The sequence below is a fragment of the Narcine bancroftii genome, chromosome 4 (genome assembly GCF_036971445.1).
Source record: "Narcine bancroftii isolate sNarBan1 chromosome 4, sNarBan1.hap1, whole genome shotgun sequence".
Taxonomy (NCBI): domain Eukaryota; kingdom Metazoa; phylum Chordata; class Chondrichthyes; order Torpediniformes; family Narcinidae; genus Narcine; species Narcine bancroftii.
Genome location: NC_091472.1, coordinates 224961955 through 224980479, shown reverse-complemented (window position 1 = coordinate 224980479; position 18525 = coordinate 224961955). Strand labels below are relative to the sequence as shown.

Below are 18525 nucleotides of genomic sequence, written 5' to 3'. Positions count from 1 at the left end.
TTTATTATTTAATTCTGAATACCAAGAGACTGAATCTTCTTGACCAACCTCTTATGCGATACCTTGTCAAAGGCCTTTCTCAAGTTCATGTAAACAACATCCATTGTATTCCCTTCATTATCTTACCTGGTATCCTCCTTGAAAAACTCTAAGATTGGATAAGACATGGCCTACCATGCACAAAACCATAGTGTTTATCCCTGATCAGTCCCTGACTATCCAGGCTGAATGCAGGCAAATAGGATCAGCAGGGATGGGCATTATGGTCAGCAAGGACAAGGTGAACCAAAAGGGGAGTTTATGATTCTAACCATCCAACTGTAATGATTTTTGAAGCTGTAGAATTTTGGCCTATAACAGCCACTATGTCCACAGCATTTCTTCCAAAACCTGCACCACATCTCCTCTTAAGACATGCTTTCCAATCCAGGCAACATCCTGGTCAATCTCCTCTGCACCCTCTCCACAGCTTCTGATTCCTTCCTCTAATGAGGTGACCAGAACAGAACACAATACTCTAAGTGTGGTCTCACCAGAGATTTGTAGAGTTGCAACATTACCCCATGACTCCTAAAATCAATCCTCTGATTAATGAAGCCCAGCGTACAAGAGGCCTTCATAAATGTTCTATCAACCTGTGTGGCAACCTTGAGAGAACCATGGATTTGGACCTCAAGGTCCTTCTGTTCTTCCACTCCATTAAGTATCCTACCATTAATGAGCCAAAATGCATCACCTCACACTTGTCTGAATTGAACTCCAACTGCCATTTTTCTGCCTAATTCTGCATCCTGTCTATATCCTGCTGTAGCCTACGACAGCCTTCAACACTATCTGCAACTCCTCCAATCATCCACAAACTTACTGACCCATCCCTCCACTTCTTCATCTAGATCATTTCTAGAAATCACAAAGTGTAGCAGTCCCAGAACAGATCCCTGTGGAACTCCTCTAGTGATTGACCTCCAGGAGGAATGCTTTCCATCCACCACTACTCTCTGCTTTCCATGCAAGGCAATTCTATCTCCACACAGCCAAGGTTTCATGAATCCCATACTTCATGGCTTTCTGAACAAGTCTCCCAGAGAGAACCTTGTCAAATGCCTTATTAAATTCACGTACACCACATCTACCGCCTGACCTTCATCAATTTTTTTTGTTTCTTCCACAAATTAGGCTAGTGAGGCACCACCTTTCCCTCACAAACCTTTCAATACAAGTACAAATGTCTTGCAATTCTTCTTAATCCGAATTGCCAAGGACTTTCCGTGGTTCCTTTATGCCCTCCTAGTTCCTTATTTAAATTAATTGGTAAACAAATAAGAAGTGAAATGGCGAGAAATATTTTATTGGAGCAAGATGATACAATCTGAATGCAGTCTTTGAAACAACAGTGGATATAAGACCAGCAGAAATTTTCATAAGGAGACCAGGTATAATGGAAAATTATGGAGGGTTTTAAAATGAGCATAGTAATGATGTTAATCCATCCCCTCTTCAAGACAGTCTTTGAAGATTATGATGAGCTGAATGGCTTCTTTCTGCCCTTTGGAATTCGGTGTTCCCTAACATGTATCTGCTCAATTCATTGTGGGTGGTCATACATCATTGAATCAGTGTTTTGGAGATCTTAAAAAAAACATTGAGAGTGCTGAACAGTTTTTGTTCTTTCAGAAATATTTCCAAAAAAGGCAGGATGTATTGATAAATTCCATCACCTTGAGCACTGACATTCCAGCTGAGGTGTTGAAAAGGAATAAATTATTTTTTGTCGACACGCATGTACCAGAATTCTGGATGGGACTCAATACAAAGTCTGAGTTGACTCTTGACAAACAGAGCAGCACCCTACTTTCTGAGGTAAGAGCATGAGGTGTACATTTATTTTTCTCCTCTTCCTGTCATGGGATCCGATTAGAAGCTATTTATTGTCTTGGATAAAATGGAAATGCAATACTACATGAACAAAGGTTCGCTATTAGCATTGCTTGGTGCCCCTTGCCATAAGGGAAAGAGAAACAAAAGAGAGTCCCCTTAAAGTCACTGAGTGTATGTGGATTACATCCAGCCTCTCTCATGGCCATTGCAGCTGCATAAAACTCCAGTTCAATTCAAACTATTGGCAACCTGAATCCAGATCCAAACCACTGACATGATGAGGAAGAAGCCTTCAGTGCCCAGAGCCCTTCAGGAGCCCTTCTTACCCTCAGCACCCTCTCGAATCCCAGTTTCAATACCTGGTTCTTATGAGCCAATCTCCAACAGCCCACAGCCTGGTGCGTGACCTCAATTTGCCAGCAGCCCATGGCCTGTGTGAATTCCTCGCCCACAAGTCACCAACAACTCACTGCCGATGTATGCCCTCCAGCAAAGGAGCTTCTCCTTCTTAACAGTGAGGTGGGGGATGATCTCTCCATTACTGGTGCCCTGCACTGGTCTGTTGCTTTCCCCCGGAGTCTTCAAGCTCTTGGGGCTGCTGCCAAGCACAGGCACTGCCATTTTTGGCCCAGCGTTGTTGTCACAGGATTTTAAATTAAACTCCATTGGCTCCTTTAACAAGTTGTTTAACCCTGAGAGAGTCATCAGCTGTAGGACTGGGCGGAGGACCTTTCGGGGGGCACTGTGTCTCTGCTTCCTGGGATCACACCAACAGCAGTACTGTAGTTGCAGCAGTTCTGGCAGCACTGCATGCTATATTTGTGGGGGCAGGGGCCCTCCTTGATTCCTACCCCTGTGGTGCACTGTTAGACAGAATCAGACACGCACAAGGTAAAGACTGTACAACAGGCTTTAATTCACAAAGACCTCCACAGAGCCAGGCTGGCCGTGGCTGCAGCAACTCTGTGTGAGGCCTCGGGAGGCCGGCGCAGGCTTATATCCCGGAGGTTGATTGACACCCAACCGGGTGGGTCTTGATCCATTCAGGCTGACTGATTGGCAGCCGGCCAGGTGTTGTCCTGTCCCATAATCTCCTGCAGGTACAGAGGTTGCCCCCTGTAGTAGGCCAGTGGTGTACCACCACATTCACCCCCTTCTTTTTTTTTTATTTTTTTTAAATTTTTTATTTTTCACACCATAAATCACATTAGCCATGATATACACTATTTCTTTTTCACACATATACAGTGACTTTTTCTCCCCCCCCCCTCCTCCCAAGCCACCCCCCCACCCCCCCCCTCTCATCCATTTTAGGTATACAATCTAGGTTGCATTAAGCCAGTCAGACAATGTTGTCATTCAACAAAAATACACCAGAAATTCTACTGAGTCCATTCTTTTCTTTCCTTCTCCTTCCATCAACTTAGGTAATCTTTGTCCCCGGTAGGTTTTCGCTATTGTATTTAATGTAAGGCTCCTATACTTGTTCGAATATTTCAATATTATTTCTTAACCTATATGTTATTTTTTCTAATGGAATACATTTATTCATTTAAATTTAGTAGTTTCTTCCTTTTAATTTGGTTATGTATTCCCAACTATTTAAAGTCATATAGTTCAGCGTAGCCCTTTTATATTTTGTTTATCTTCTCTTTCCGTTTTTCCATCATTACCTTTCCTCCTTTTCCATTTCTGTTTTCTTATTTTCAACTCTTTATAAGACAACATTCCTACAACATCCAACATTTTCCTTATTCTCCTATTTCTATCTTATTTATCCCCAATCTCCCCTTCCCCTCCTGAGTTGTCCTTTATCCCTTGTCGGACAACCACATCTCCCCTCTCCATTTGGATTTGCGAATCCACTCGCAAGCGTCAACTGATTTTGCAGTGACCGCTATTTCCCCCCACCCCGCCCCCCCCAGAAAAGATTTCACTTTTCATATGTCACAAAGGTCACTCTTTTAATTCCCTCCTTATTCTCTCTATCCCATTACCTTCCCTTATTAATTCTTGTCTATACTATCTATATTTTCCTCTAAGTACAGATACATTCACGTATGCACATTATCTCTATTCACTCTTATACCTCTTTACCCGCATACATATCAATCATGATCATTTTTACTCTCATTACCCGTCTTCATCCCTTAGTCTATTTTTGTCTTTACCCACATACATATCAATCGTGATCATTTTAGCTCTCATTACCCGTCTTCCTCCCTCAGTCTATTTTTGTAATTGTTCTGCAAATTTTCGTGCTTCTTCTGGATCCGAGAATAGTCTGTTTTGTTGTCCTGGAATAAATATTTTCAATACCGCTGGATGCTTTAGTATAAATTTATACCCTTTCTTCCATAAAATCGCCTTTGCTGTATTGAACTCTTTTCTCTTCTTTAGGAGTTCAAAACTTATATCTGGATAAATGAAGATTTTTTGCCCTTTATACTCCAGTGGTTTGTTGCCCTCTCTTACTTTTTCCTTTGTCTTCTCCAGTACCTTTTCTCTTGTAGTATATCTTAGGAATTTTACTACAATAGATCTTGGTTTTTGTTGTGGTTGTGGTTTAAGGGCCAATACTCTATGTGCCCTTTCTATTTCCATTTCTTGCTGTAGTTCTGGACATCCTAGGGTCTTAGGGATCCACTCTTTTATAAACTCCCTCATATTCTTGCCTTCTTCATCTTCCTTAAGGCCCACTATCTTTATGTTATTTCTTCTGTTATGGTTTTCCATTGTATCTATTTTTTGAGCTAGTAGTTCTTGTGTCTCTTTAGTTTTTTTATTAGATTCCTCCAATTTCTTTTTTAAGTCTTCTACCTCCATTTCTGCTGCTACTGCCCGCTCTTCCATCTTGTCCATTTTCTTTCCCATTTCTGTTAAAGTCATCTCTATTTTATTCATTTTCTCTTCTGTGTTGTTTATTCTTTTTCTTAAATCCTTAAATTCCTGTGTTTGCCATTCTTTAAATGACTCCATGTATCCTTTAATAAGAGAAAGTATATCCTTTATTTTGCCTTTCTTTTCTTCTTCTATTTCACTGTACTCTTCCTCTTCCTCTTCTTCTTCCTCTGGGTTGACCATCTGTTGTTTCTTTGGTGCCCTTTCCTCCTCTTCTTTCTTGTTTCTATTGTCTTCTGTGGTCTCTTCTTGCTGCAGGTGTTCTGCAGCTGTCGTTGCCGGCTGTGGAGATCGACTCCCCAGCTGGTCCCCCCTCCCGTCAGTGTGGTTTTTTTTCATTCGCATCGCGCATGCGCGATTCCTCGCGCATGCGCGGTTGCGCACTTTTACTCGGCTCAGCGAGCCATTTTTGTAGTCCATTATTTACCGACCTGAGGGAGCGGGTTTCTCTCTCCGCAGCGGGCCTCTTCGGACAGGTAAGGCCTTCACCTTTTTCCTCCTTTGTCTTCTCTTCCTCTCTTCTTACCGTTGCTTTCGATTTTTCTTTTTTTGTCGCCATCTTCTTTCCACCTTTATACTCACTTTTCTGTAACTTTTATTTCTGTGCCTTTGTGTTTTCCTTTGTTTTTCCCGACTTTTCTGGAGAGGGCTGGAGTTCACCGTCCGGCCACTACTCCATCACGTGACTCCTCCCACCCCCTTCTTTAAAATTGTCCGGGGAGGCGGTGGGGGGGTGGGGGGGAGTAACAAGGAATCGCACCCACTATGTACATACAATACTTACAAGTTGAGATGATTTGGCGGCCGCTGGGGTCTCTGTGACCATCGTAGGACTGGCTCCTGGTCACTGGTCAGAGGGGAAGTGGGGGGCTGGCAGCAGGGGTGTGTGTGGCTAGTGTGGTGCCACGCGGAGGTGTGGCCAAGGGGGGGGGCCAGTGTTGACGTATGCAGGTCATTTTGGATGGGTGGGGGGTCGGATTCATCTCCTAAGGCTGAAGCGGGCCCCTGGTCAAGGAGGCCCTGCGTGCCCCATAGCTGCCTGGGGATAGGGATGTATGCCCGGTCAGCATTGTCCTGGGTTGGAGGGTGGCATGGTGTGGTGTGTGCTTCTGCTGGTGCCAGGTCCCTGGTTGAGACAGTGTCCTCCCTGCCACTGCCCAACCAAACGTAAGCGTAGTTATGGTTTGCATGAAGGAGGAAAACCTGCTCTACCAGGGCTTCGGCCTTGTATGTCAGTACATGCTTACGCAGAAGCACCGTCCTGGGGACGTGAGCCATGCTGGGAGTGACATTCCAGTCGCCGACCTCCTGGGGAATGAGAACAGACGTTCGTGAGGGGTCTCTTTGGTAGCTCTGCACAGCAATGACCAAATGGCATGGAGCGCCTTGGGCAGGGTGTCCTGCCAGAACTCAACGGCCCACCCTTTTGACCTGAGAGCCAGGAGGACTGCCTTCCAGACCACCCCATTCTCGCGTTTCACTTGCCCATTGCCTCTTGGGTTATAGCTTGTCAAGTGACTGGTCGTGATGCCCCTTGGCGTCAGGTACTGGCGCAGCTCATCGCTCATGAAACTAGACCCCCAGTCGCTGTGGATGAAGGCAGTGTAGCCAAACATGGTGAAAATATGCCTCAAGGCTTTGATGACAGTGGCCGTGGAGGTGTCCAGACAAGGGATGGCGAAAGGGAAGCTTGAGTTCTCATCCACCTCCGTGAGGAAGTAGACATTTCAGTTTATGGAAGGCAGGGGCCCTTTGAAGTCCACACCGAGATGCTTGAAAGGCCGAGTAGCCTTTACAACGTGGGCCTGGGGACGGTTGAAAGAAACGGGGCTTACACTTCACATAGACCCAACAGGCCTCGGTCATGTCTCTGACATCCATGATAGTGTACGGCAGATTTCGGGACTTAATGAAATGGTACAACCGGGTGACGCCCGGATGGCAGAGGGACTCATGCAATGCCTGCAACTTGTCATAATGCATAGATGCGCAGGTGCGAGAGAGGGCATCAGGGGAGTCATTAAACTTCCCAGGGCAGTACTGGATGTTGTAGTTGAAGGTTGCCAGCTCGACTCTCCAGCGCAGGATCTTGTCGTTCTTTATCTTGCTCTTGTAGGTAGTGTTAAACATGAACGCCACGGCCCGCTGGTCTGTGAGGAGCATAAATTTCCCGCTGGCCAGGTAGTGGCACTAGTGGTGGACCGCTTCCACAGTCGACTGGGCCTCCTTTTCAATGGCGGAGTGCCCTAGCTCGAAGCTGTGAAGGGTCCTGGAGAAGAAGGTGACAGGGCGCCCCCCCTTGGTTGAGGGTAGCAGCGAGGACCACCTCAGAGGTCTTGCTCTCCACCTGGAAGGGGGAGTCCTCATCCACACCCTGCATCATGGTGTCCACAATGTCTTGCCTGATGCGGGTGAAGGCTGCCTGCGTCTCAGATGGGAGGGGAAAGTTGTGGCTTGGGCCAGTGGGCGGACCTTGTCCAAGAAGTGAAGGACCCACCTCAAGTAATAAGAGAACAGGCCCAGGAACCTGCAGAGGGCCTTTAGCTTGGGGGGGCAGGGGTAACTCCATTAATGGGCGCATCCTTTCCGGGTATGGGCCGACAACTCCATGGTCCATGATGTACCCCAGGATGGCAAGGCGGGTGGTGCTGAACACACACTTCTCCCTGTTGTAAGTAAGGTTCAGTTCTGCGGCCGTCTGGAGGAATTTTTCCAGGTTAGCGTCCTGGTCCTGCTGATCACGGCCGCAGGTAGTGACGTCATCCAGGTATGGGAATGTCGCATTCAGCTTGTGCTGGTCTACCATGCGATCCATCTTCCGCTGGAAGACAGAGACCCAGTTCATTACCCCAAAGGGAACTCGGCGGAACTGGTACAGGTGCCCGTCCGCCTCAAAGGCAGTGTAGGGCTTGTCCTTCAGGTGGATAGGGATTTGGTGATACGCCGACTTCAGGTCAATCGTGGAGAAAACCCGGTAGCGGGCTATCTCATTGACCACGTTGGTGATCCTCGGCAGGGGGTAGGCATCCAGCTGGGTTTACCGATTAATGGTCCGGATGTAATCCATGACCATCCTCGGCTTACTTCCCCCTTTGACCACCAGGACTTGGGCTCTCCAAGGGCTGTTACTGGGCTCTATAATGCCTTCCGCCAAGAGTCGCTGCACCTCTACCTTGATGAAGTCCCTGTCTGCAGCGCAATAGCGTCTACTTCTGGTGGCGATCGTCCTGCAGCCTAGCGCAAGATGTGGAAAGAGCACTGGTGGGGTGATGCGCAGTGCGGAGAGGCCGCAGGTTGGCCAGGGCTGGTAGGTTGGCGTGCTGTGCAATGTGAGTGGAGGTTGGAGCCCCCCTGAAGGCAACGGTGACACTCTGCAGATGGCACTGGAAATCCAGGCCCAGGAGGAGTGGTACACAGAGTTTGGACATGACCAGGAGCCTGAATCCTGTGTAAATCTCCCCTCCCACCGTTATATCGACCGAGCAGCGCCCGAGGGTACCAACAGTCTTATCCTTGGTGGCGAGGGTGATCAAGCAGGTGGTGGGGTGGACCTTTAATCTTAGGGAGTGGGCCACGCTCAGGTGAATGAAGCTCTCGGTGCTACCACTGTCGAACAGTAAAGTGCCTGACCATTGACTTGCACGTCCATCATCGAGTGCCCGAGATTGTGGGGAATGTCCCTGGTCAGCATGGTGGCGGCCAGGACATCTTGGATTGGGAGTTGTCACTATCTGGAGGGATGGGGAGAGTTAATAGGGTAGCCTGGGGCTGCAGCTGCAGTGTGAGAGGGCCATGAGGGAGCCTGGGAAAACCTGGAATCGAAGGCTTTGACATGCAGGGCTGCTGCTTCCAGGGTTTGGACCATTTCCACAGTCCTGGTTAGGGCATAGATGTTGTCTTCCAGCAGCTTCTGCCGGATGGCCTTCAAGCCTAGCCCTCGGATGAAATTTCCTGGATCAGCCTCTCGACCTCCTCTACACCTACCCCGGGTTCAGCCAGACACACTTGAGTCAACTCTCGCAAGTGTCCCAGGTAAGAGTCAGCCGTCTCCCCAGATTGCTGGGCTCGGGTTTTGAGGAGGTACCTTGCATGGAGGTACCTTGCACAGACCACATTCAAGTACAAGTTCTCGAGAGTGTCAATTGCGTTCTTGTATGTGGAGCAGCCTTTAGTTACCTGGAAGGCATGAGGACCCAGCTTTGACCGGAGTAGGACCAACCTCTTCCGATCGGAATCCAGGATGTCACCCTCGTGTGCCTCGATGATTGCCTCGACTGTGTGCTGCCAGATCTCGAAGCGTGTCTGGGCTTCCGGGTGGCATGGGTCGACCTCGAGGCTCCCTGCGCTCAGGAGTTTTCCATGGCACCCGTGGGAAAATTTTGTGGATTAAATTGTGGTGCGCTGTTGGACAGAATCAGACACACGCAAGGTAAAGACTGTACAACAGGCTTTAATCCACAAGACCTCCACAGAGTCAGGCTGGCCGTGGCTGCAGCAACTCTGTGTGAGGCCTCGGGAGGCCGGCGCAGGCTTATAATCCCGGAGGGTGATTGACACCCCACCGGGTGGGGCTTGATCCATTCGGGCCGATTGATTGGCAGCCGGCCAGGTGTTGTCCTGTCCTCTTACTCTCCTTCAGGTACAGAGGTTGACCCCTGCAGTAGGCTGGTGGTGTACCACCACAACCCCATGTTCTGACGTTCATGTGATTTATCAGGTTGGCCGTTTGACATTAGCATCAATAGATTTGGGCATGAACTGTTCCTTGTGTATTCAGCAGTGATATTTGGGCATTGATGCTTGTTGTCCATTGTCAAACCAAATATGCTTGACTAGATATGGAATTGATCAGACTTGAGTTTTACTTGGTCTTGCAAGTTCAGCCACTTCCTGAGTAATTAGTCAAGTTTTTTCATGTGGAACAGAAAGAGACTTATTTGGGGTTTTGGTTGTTTGCTTCTGCCAATCACCTCTGCTTATTGTACTAAGAACAGGGGAGATTTCAAGATGTCAGAGGCCTTTTCGCCCATTAAGGCTGTCCTCTCCTAGCTTAGTTCCAGTTATTCACAGAAGAATATTCATAGAACATTACAGCCCAGTACAGGCCCTTCATCCTACCGATATAAACTTACCCACAACCCTCTATTTTTCCTACATCCATATGCCAAAGAGTCTTTTAAGTTCAATGTTCATATTTATTGTCAGAGCACATAAGAAACAAAACATACAACCTTGAGATTCTTTTTCCTGCGGGCTGGGCAGAATTTCTACTTAATGGTAGTACAAAAAACTTCTCAAGAAAAGATATGTATACAAAAGCAAGAAGCCAAGCCAAGCAAATTGTGCAATACAGAAAATAAATATTCAATAATTAATAATGTGCAAAGTAAGAGTCGTAAAATGAGTCCCTGATTGAGTTTATTGTTGAGGGAGGGGTAGCAGCTGTTCCTGAACCTAGCTGTGCGAGACTTGTGGCAGCAGCAAGACAGAGCGTGTGCTGGGTGGTGAAGGTCTTTGATGATTGCTGCTGCTCAGGCACAGGAGGCATTAAATGTCCCTATTGTTCCTTCCTCCACCACTATCTCTGGTATTGCCCTTGGTAATGATGGCAATGGCTTGCCAGCAGATTCGTCCCTATAACCATCTGTTGATATAAAATGGTTTCTTGGTTTTTCCGATTTTAATGAAATGGGGAGTGAACTCAGAAAACTTCCAGACAGGTCAATGTCATGTCAATTGTGTGAAATTTCTGGAATCTCTTGTCAGACAAGTGCATTGACTGATTGTGAAGTAAGCATGCTTTGTAATGAGCCAGAGACCTTGAAGGACAGGTCCCCGGGTATCAGCACAAGGGAGAGGGATGCAGGTCATATTCTGTGACAGTCTGCAGTGTTACGGGGATGTTAGAATGGTTATGGATAAATAGGTCATTAAGAGAGATAGATTATGGGGGTTCAGTTTCCGTTACACTTCACAGAGTAACATTTAAAATGCAAGAGCTTTGCTGAAGCCAGATGTTTTTTTTATATATTTTTATTTTTCACACTGTGAACCATATCAACCAAAATATGTACAAACGTAACTCATTAAATTTACACAGTGGTCTTTTCTCCTCTTTTCCCCCCCCCTCCCCTTTTCCTCCTTCCCCTCTACCCACCCTCCTCCAAAACCCATAAATATTCAATATATACAATACAATAAAACCATAAAACAATATTTTCACACAAAGGAAAATAAACAAGAAAAATGCATCACCTATTTATTACACACTAAATCTAGTCATTTTGTCTTATCATTTTCATTCTCATTTTAGGGGATGGAGGTCGTAGGCAAGCTCTCTCTGATACGTTCCATGTATGGTTCCCAAATTTGTTCAAACATTGTGACTTTATTTTTTAAATTATATGCTATTTTTTCCAATGGAATACATTTATTCATTTCCATGTACCATTGCTGTATACTCATGCTCTCTTCCATTTTCCAAGTTGACATTATACATTTTTTGCTATTGCTAAGGCTATCAAAATGAATTTTTTTTACACTTTATCCAATTTGAGGCCTAATTCTCTACTTCTTATGTTACTTAAAAGAAATATCTGTTTTTTTTTGCTATGTTATTTTTTGTAATTTTATTTTGTATCTGATTTAATTCTTCCCAAAACGTATTTACTTTCGTATATGCCCAAGTTGCATGTAATGTTGTTCCCATTTCTTTCTTACAGCAAAAACATCTATCTGATAATGTTGAATCCCACTTTTTTTAATTTTTGAGAAGTAATATATACTCTGTGTAACCAATTATACTGTATCATGCATAACCTTGTGTTTATTGTATTCTTCATAGTTCCAGAACATAAATTTTCCCATACTTCATTTTTTATCTTTATGTTTAGATCCTTTTCCCACTTCTGCTTAGGTTTATAGTTTATTTCATTTTCCTTATCTTGCATCTTAATCTACATGTTGGTTATAAATCTTTTGATTATCATTGTGTCTGTAATCACGTATTCAAAGCTGCTTCCTTCAGGTAATCTCAAGCTGTTTCCCAATTTATCTTTTAAATAAGCTTTCAATTGATGATATGCAAACATTGTACCATGAATTATTCCATATTTGTACTTCAACTGTTCAAATGTTAATAAATTATTTCCCAAAAAACAGTTTTCTATTCTTTTGATTCCTTTTCTCTCCCATTCTCTAAAGGAAAGTTTTTCTATTGTAAAAGGAATTAGCAGATTTTGTGTCAATAGTAATTTTTGTATTTGATCATTCTTTTTTTTTCCTTTCTAAGTGGATCTTCTTCCATGTATTAAGTAAATGATGCAGTATTGGTGAGTTTTTATATTGCACCAGCTTTTCATCCCACTTATAAAGGATATGTTCTGGTACCTTTTCCCCTATTTTATCTAGTTTTATCTTTGTCCAGTCTGGTTTTTCCCTTGTCTGGTAAAAAATCTGATAAATACCTCAATTGTGCGGCTCTATAATAATTTCTAAAATTTGGTAACTGTAAACCACCTTGATTACACCTCTCTGCTAATTTATCTAACGCTACCCTTGGATTCCTCCCTTTCCACAAGAATTTCCTTAAAGAATTTTTCTGTTAAGGGAATTGGTAACATTTGAAATAAGTATTGTATCCTTGGGAACAAGTTCATTTTATTGCAGTTTAACCTCCCCATCAATGTTAGCGGTAATTCTTTCCAATGTTCTAAGTCTTCCTGCAATTTCTTTATAGTGGCTGATAATTTAGTTTGTACAAGTGGCTTAAGTTTTTATCTAACCTGATCCCTAGGTATCGGATTGCTTGTGCTTGCCATTTAAATGGTGATTCTTTTTTAAATTCTGTATAGTCTGCGATACTCATTGGCATCACTTCACTTTTATTTGCATTGATCTTGTACCCCGATATTTCTCCATATTCCTTCAATTTCTTATGTAATTCCTTTACTGATACCTCTGGTTCTGTTAGGTATACTATGATGTCATCTGCAAATAAGCTGATTTTATACTCGTTCTCCTTTATTTTTATCCCTTTTATTTATTTTCTATTCTTATCAGTTCTGCCAAAGGTTCTATTGCTAAGGCGAACAATGAGGGGGATAGTGGACATCCCTGTCTAGCTGACCTACTTAATTTATAGTGACTCAATACATATCCATTTACTGTTATCTTCACCAATGGTCCATTATACAATGCTTTAATCTAATTTATATATTTTTCTGGTAGATTGAACTTCTGTAATACTTTAAATAAGTAATTCCACTCTACTCTGTCAAAGGCTTTTTCTGCATCTTGAGCAACAGCCACTGTTGGTTTCTTATTTCCTTGAATTGCATGGATTAGATTAATAAGTTTGTAGACATTGTCCACTGTTCATTTTTTCTTAATAAATCCAGTTTGATCTTGTTTTACTATTTTAGGTGCACAATCGGCCAATCTGTTTGCTAATAATTTTGCTATTATTTTGTAGTCTGAGTTAAGTAGAGATATTGGTCTATATGATGCTGGTGTTAATGGATCATTCCCCGTCTTTGATATTACTGTAATTATTGCTGTCTTACATGAATCTGGCAAGTTTTGTGTTTCTTCTATCTGGTTCATTACTTCCAGGAGAGGAGGAATTAATAACTCTTTAAATGTTTTATAAAATTCTATTGGAAATCCATCCTCTCCAGGCGTTTTATTGTTCAGCAGCTTTTGTAATATATCCTGTACTTCCTCTATTTCAAATGGTTTTATTCGTTTGTTTTGTTCCTCTTCTTGCTATTTCGGCAGTTCAGTTTTACCTAAAAATTCCTCTATTTTATCATCTTTCCCCTCATTCTCAGTTTAATCAATTGTTCATAAAATTTCTTAAAATTTTCATTAATCTCTGTTGGATTATATGTAATTTGTTTGTCCTTTTTCCTTGATGCCAGTATCATTCTTTTAGGTTGTTCTGTTTTAAGTTGCCAGGCTAATATTTTATGTGTTTTTAATCCCAGTTCATAACACTTTTGCTTTGTTTCATTATGTTCTTCTCCACCTTGTACGTTTGTAATTTTTCATATTTAATTTTTTTTGTCCGCCAATTCTCTCCTTTTCATTATATCATCTCTTTTTACTAATTCCTTTCTGTACTTACTATCTCCCTTTCCAACTGCTCTATTTCTTGATTGTAATCCTTTTTCATCTTCGTTACATGCCCTCTAATGACGGCTTACATCGCGTCCCATAATATAAATTTGTCTTTCACTGATGCTGTGTATATTTCAAAATATGTTTTAATTTTGCGTTCAGTAAACTCCCTAAATTCCTGTCTTCTAAGTAGCATTGAGTTTAACCTCTATCTATAATTTCTTGGTGGGATGTCCTCCAGTTCTATTGCTAATAACAGGGGTGAATGATCTGATAGTAGTCTAGCTTTATACTCAGTTTTCCTAACTCTCCCTTGAATATGGGCTGACAACAAAAACATATCAATCCTTGAGTAAGTTTTGTGCCTACACGAATAATATGAAAATTCCTTCTCTCTTGGGAGTTGCCTCTTCCATATATCCATAAGTTTCGTTTCCTGCATTGATTTAACCATAAATTTGGCTACTTTATTCTTTTTACTTGTCTTTTGTCCAGTTTTATCTAACATTGGGTCCAAATTAAGGTTAAAATCCCCTCCTATCAATATATTTCCTTGTGTGTCTGCAATCTTCAAAATAAATCCTGCATAAACTTTTGATCCTCCTCATTAGGTGCGTGTATATTGAGCAAATTCCAAAATTCTGAGTATATCTGACACTTTATCATTGCATACCTCCCTGTCGGATCTATTATTTCCTCCTTTATTTTGATTGGTACATTTTTGTTAACTAGTATGGCTACACCTCTAGCTTTTGAATTATAGGATGCTGCCGTTACGTGTCCTACCCAGTCTCTCTTTAGTTTGTTATGTTCCACTTCAGTTCGATCCATTTCCTGCACAAATGCTATATCTATTTTTTCCTTCTTCAATAAATTTAGTAGCCTCTTCCTATTAATTTGGTTATGTATTCCATTAATGTTTATAGTCAAATAGTTCAACATGGCCATCTTATATCTTGCATACATCTCTTTTCCACCTCTGCCACCTCCATCCCCCTTTTCCCCATTTTCATCTCTTAATTTTTTCTTATTACACATTTAAGACATAAAGTACCCCCACAGTTCCCACATCCACTAATACCTTAACCCCAAAAGTTCCCCCCCCACCTCTGAGTTGCCCCATACCCCTTGTCGGGCAACCACAACTCCCCTTTTCATTTGGGTTGCAATCTTATTCGCAGTGTCAACTGAATTTTCAGTGACAGTTATTCCCCCTCCACCCAGCCCTCTACAGAAAACACTTTTTTAAACACATATAACAAAGCTCTCTCTCTTTTTTCCCCTTACTCCCTTTCTTCCCTTCTCTTTTCCCTCTTTAGTTCTTAACATGTACATTGTTTTTACATCTTTAAATACACTTTATCGCCGTTCTTCATTCTTGTTGCATCTCTTCATCTCTTCTCCTGTCCTGCAAATGTTCTGTGAATTCTTGCGCTTTCTCTGGATCTGAGAACAGTCTGTTTTGTTCTCCGGGTATTAATATTTTAAGCACGGCTAGATGTCTTAACATGAATTTGTAACCGTTTTTTCCATAAAGTTGATTTTGCTGTATCTGATTCCTTTCTCTTCTTTAAGAGTTCAAAACTTATGTCTGGGAAAAAAAATATTTTCCCTTGTTTTCCAATGGTTTATTATCTTCTCTAATTTTATTCCTTGCCCATTCCAGTATATTTTCTCTTGTCGTGTATCTCAAAAATCTTACTAAGATGGATCTTGGTTTTTGATGTGTCTGTGGTTTTGGAGCTAATGTTCTGTGTCCCCTTTCTATTTCCATTTCTTCCTGCATTTCTGTCGTTCCCAGGACCTTCGGGATCCATCCTTTTATAAATTCCTTCATGTCTGTGCCTTCTTCACCCTCCTTCAGGCCCACTATTTTTATGTTGTTTTGCCTACTATAATTTTCCAACATAACAATTTTCTAAGATAATAACTCTTGTGTCTCTTTAATTTTTTTGTCACTTTCTTCCAATTTTTCTCTTAAGTCATTTACTTCCATTTCTACAGCTGTTTCCCACTCTTCCACATTCTCTACTCTTGTCCCTATTTCTGTCATTATCAATTCTAACCTTTTCATTTTATCTTCTGTTCTTTTCATTTTCCTTTTAATTGCATTAAATTCTAATGATAACCATTCTTTTACTGATCTCATTTGTTCTTCAAAAAAAGACTTTATCTATATTCTGTTCATCAGTTTTACCTTCTATTTCTCTGTGAAGATCTTGGTCTTCTTCTTCCTCTTCTATGTCTGTATCTGTGTTTGTATCTTCTTCTCTTCTTTGTGTCTGTGTCTCTTCTGTTTTTTCTGATGAGCTGCTTGTATCACTTTGTCGGGCCTCTTCTTGCTGGGCCTCTTGATGCTGTTCCTCCCCTCTTGGGCTGCTCGTCTGTTGTGTTTTTTGACGTTGGTCTTCTTGTTGATCTTCCCTCTGTCTTCTTCCACGTCTGTTTCATCGCACCCTCTTCTGCTGTCTTCCTTATCCTCCAGCTAGAGCCCTGGTGTTGGGTGTCTCTCAGCTGCTCGGTCTGTGACAACCCGCTCCTCTGCTGATCCCCCCACCCACCGGTTCCTTTTTCTCCTCTGATTGCACACTGTGCATGCGCGGCTCCTCGCCCATGTGCGTTGTGCACTTTTGTTTGGCTCCGAGAGCCATTTTTGTAGTGTACCAGCTGGTAGATCTCGACTCTGTAGGGCAGGCACTGACCTCGAGGGTTGGGCGCACCTCGTCACCACAGCATCCTGTTCCTTCCTGCAGGTAAGGCCTTCTTCCTTCTTCCCTGGCGACTTCTTTACTTTTTTTCCCAACTGTTCTTACTTTCTCCTTCTTGGAAGCCATCTTCTTTCTCTTCTCTGTATCTTTATCTTCTGTTATGCTTTGCTTTTTCCTAACTTTTTTTCCTATTTTCCTGGAGAGGTCTGGTTTTCCCGACCGGGAACTACTCCATCACTTCTCCCTGCTGAAGCTAGACGTTGAGGCTCCGGTTGACTTTGCAGAAGCAATGAAGAATGCTGATCTATTGTGTATGGGCTCAGAGATACTGATAAGATCTTTCAAAGATTGGGTTTGGAGCCCTGTAAGAAATCATATGGTTTTTACAAGCAGAGAGAGGGGGAAAAAATACAATAACAGTTGAGTATTTACAGTTAAAGTGTTCACAATGACTACTCTGGAGACAAAGTCTTGGAGAACAGGTTCAGCTTTATTTCGGGTCTGCAGAGTCGGGTGTCTCTTATTCCCAAGACTAAGAGAGGTCCAAAATCATCAGTCTCTTGTACAGTCCCACGCTTAACATCACCACACCTCCCTATGGTTCCTTCCAATAGAGACTTCAATACTTTACAATCTTCCACTTTCTACTCTCATCCCTACAGATAACGCACAGTCCCTCCCTCATCATACATCGCATATTATGTTAATCAGACAGTCTCATCATTGGGTATTCATGCCTTCATTAAGCAAGCGCAGTGGTTACTATTGGATACCCTAGGTCGTCTTGCCAGTTTAAACCAGATTCTGTTATCCTTCAGGCTTCTGATAAAGGGGCCCACTAGCTGGTGGCTAACTATTTTCAAGCTCTAATCTACATATTTTGCATTCCATCACCCTTCACAGAATGGTGCTAGTTTAATCATCTCCAGCCATTTTTCACAATGGCAAGCGGATAGGCTTGTTAAAAAAAACCATTTTGAAGATGGGTTGTGAGTTCTGAGTTCAACCTGTTGAAAACCCTTGAAGTCCTGACAAGAGGAAATGGCTGGCTAGAATGTTTCTCTTGAAATAAGGAAAACAAGAGGAACTCTGTGGTGACCTGGAAGAACAGGTTATCATTTGGAAAACCCATGATGGGGCACGTTTCTTCGGCAAGACACTGAAGTGACTAATTGGAGGAAATCAGTTTGTGTGTGTCCAATGAGCAATGGATTTCTCTCTGAAACCAACAAGAACTGTCCTGAGTGGTAACCATTTAACTTTAAGCACCAGAATCTGGTGAAGATTCATAAATGTTAAATTCTGTGCACAGTCTAAGAATTGCCTGATATGGGTGAACTTGAAGAAGTGAAAAGTGAATGATTGGACAGTGAAACAGAGAACTTCCCTGAACATATACACATTACATACTCATGCGCTTAGAATTAGAAGGGGGTTAAGTTAATAGTAATAAGTTAAAGTTTGATCCTGTTTTTAAGTTTAAAGAAAATTAAAAGCAACTTTTGTTTAAGTCACCATTGTCTTGGTGAATTTCTATTGCTGCTGGGTTTTGGGGTCCTCTGGGTTCGTAACAATAGTGATGAATGAAGGCAAGTAGAATCACACTGTGTTTGTTAGAGATATCAACTACCGGTACTCACTACTGTTTGTAGAGGGCAGGTTAGAAGCTTCAAGTCCTCCAGATCTGGGCTGTTCTCGGCTTCAGTTACGTTATGAGGTATGATGACCCTGGTGCCTTACCCCTCCCTAACGTTGTGGTGAACATTCAGGCTTGGAAGGATGCCCTCTTGTGAGTGTGCCTGCCTTTGGGTAGCAGCTCCAACAAGAGAAAGGGGAAGGTTCCGACGCAAGCGCTGTAGATGAGTGTGATGGCGTTCTGTGGTCCAAGCATGTTGCAAAGGTTTTGAAAATGAGGCTC

At 42.8% G+C, this 18525-nt stretch overlaps 1 protein-coding gene across 18 annotated transcripts in view; it reads left to right on the top strand.

Annotated features, from left to right (window-relative positions):
• The window catches only part of LOC138761643 (cation channel sperm-associated targeting subunit tau-like), a 189483-nt gene that overhangs the window by 87773 nt on the left and 83185 nt on the right, over positions 1–18525 (top strand). For 17 of the 18 annotated variants that reach the window (XM_069934113.1, XM_069934107.1, XM_069934106.1 and 14 more), the window contains exon 19: positions 1675–1860. The exons of the other annotated variant lie outside the window; for it this stretch is intronic. In XM_069934113.1, coding sequence (XP_069790214.1) covers positions 1675–1860 — 186 coding nt within the window. The remainder of the gene's footprint in view (positions 1–1674; positions 1861–18525) is intronic. 18 annotated transcript variants of the gene reach the window in all.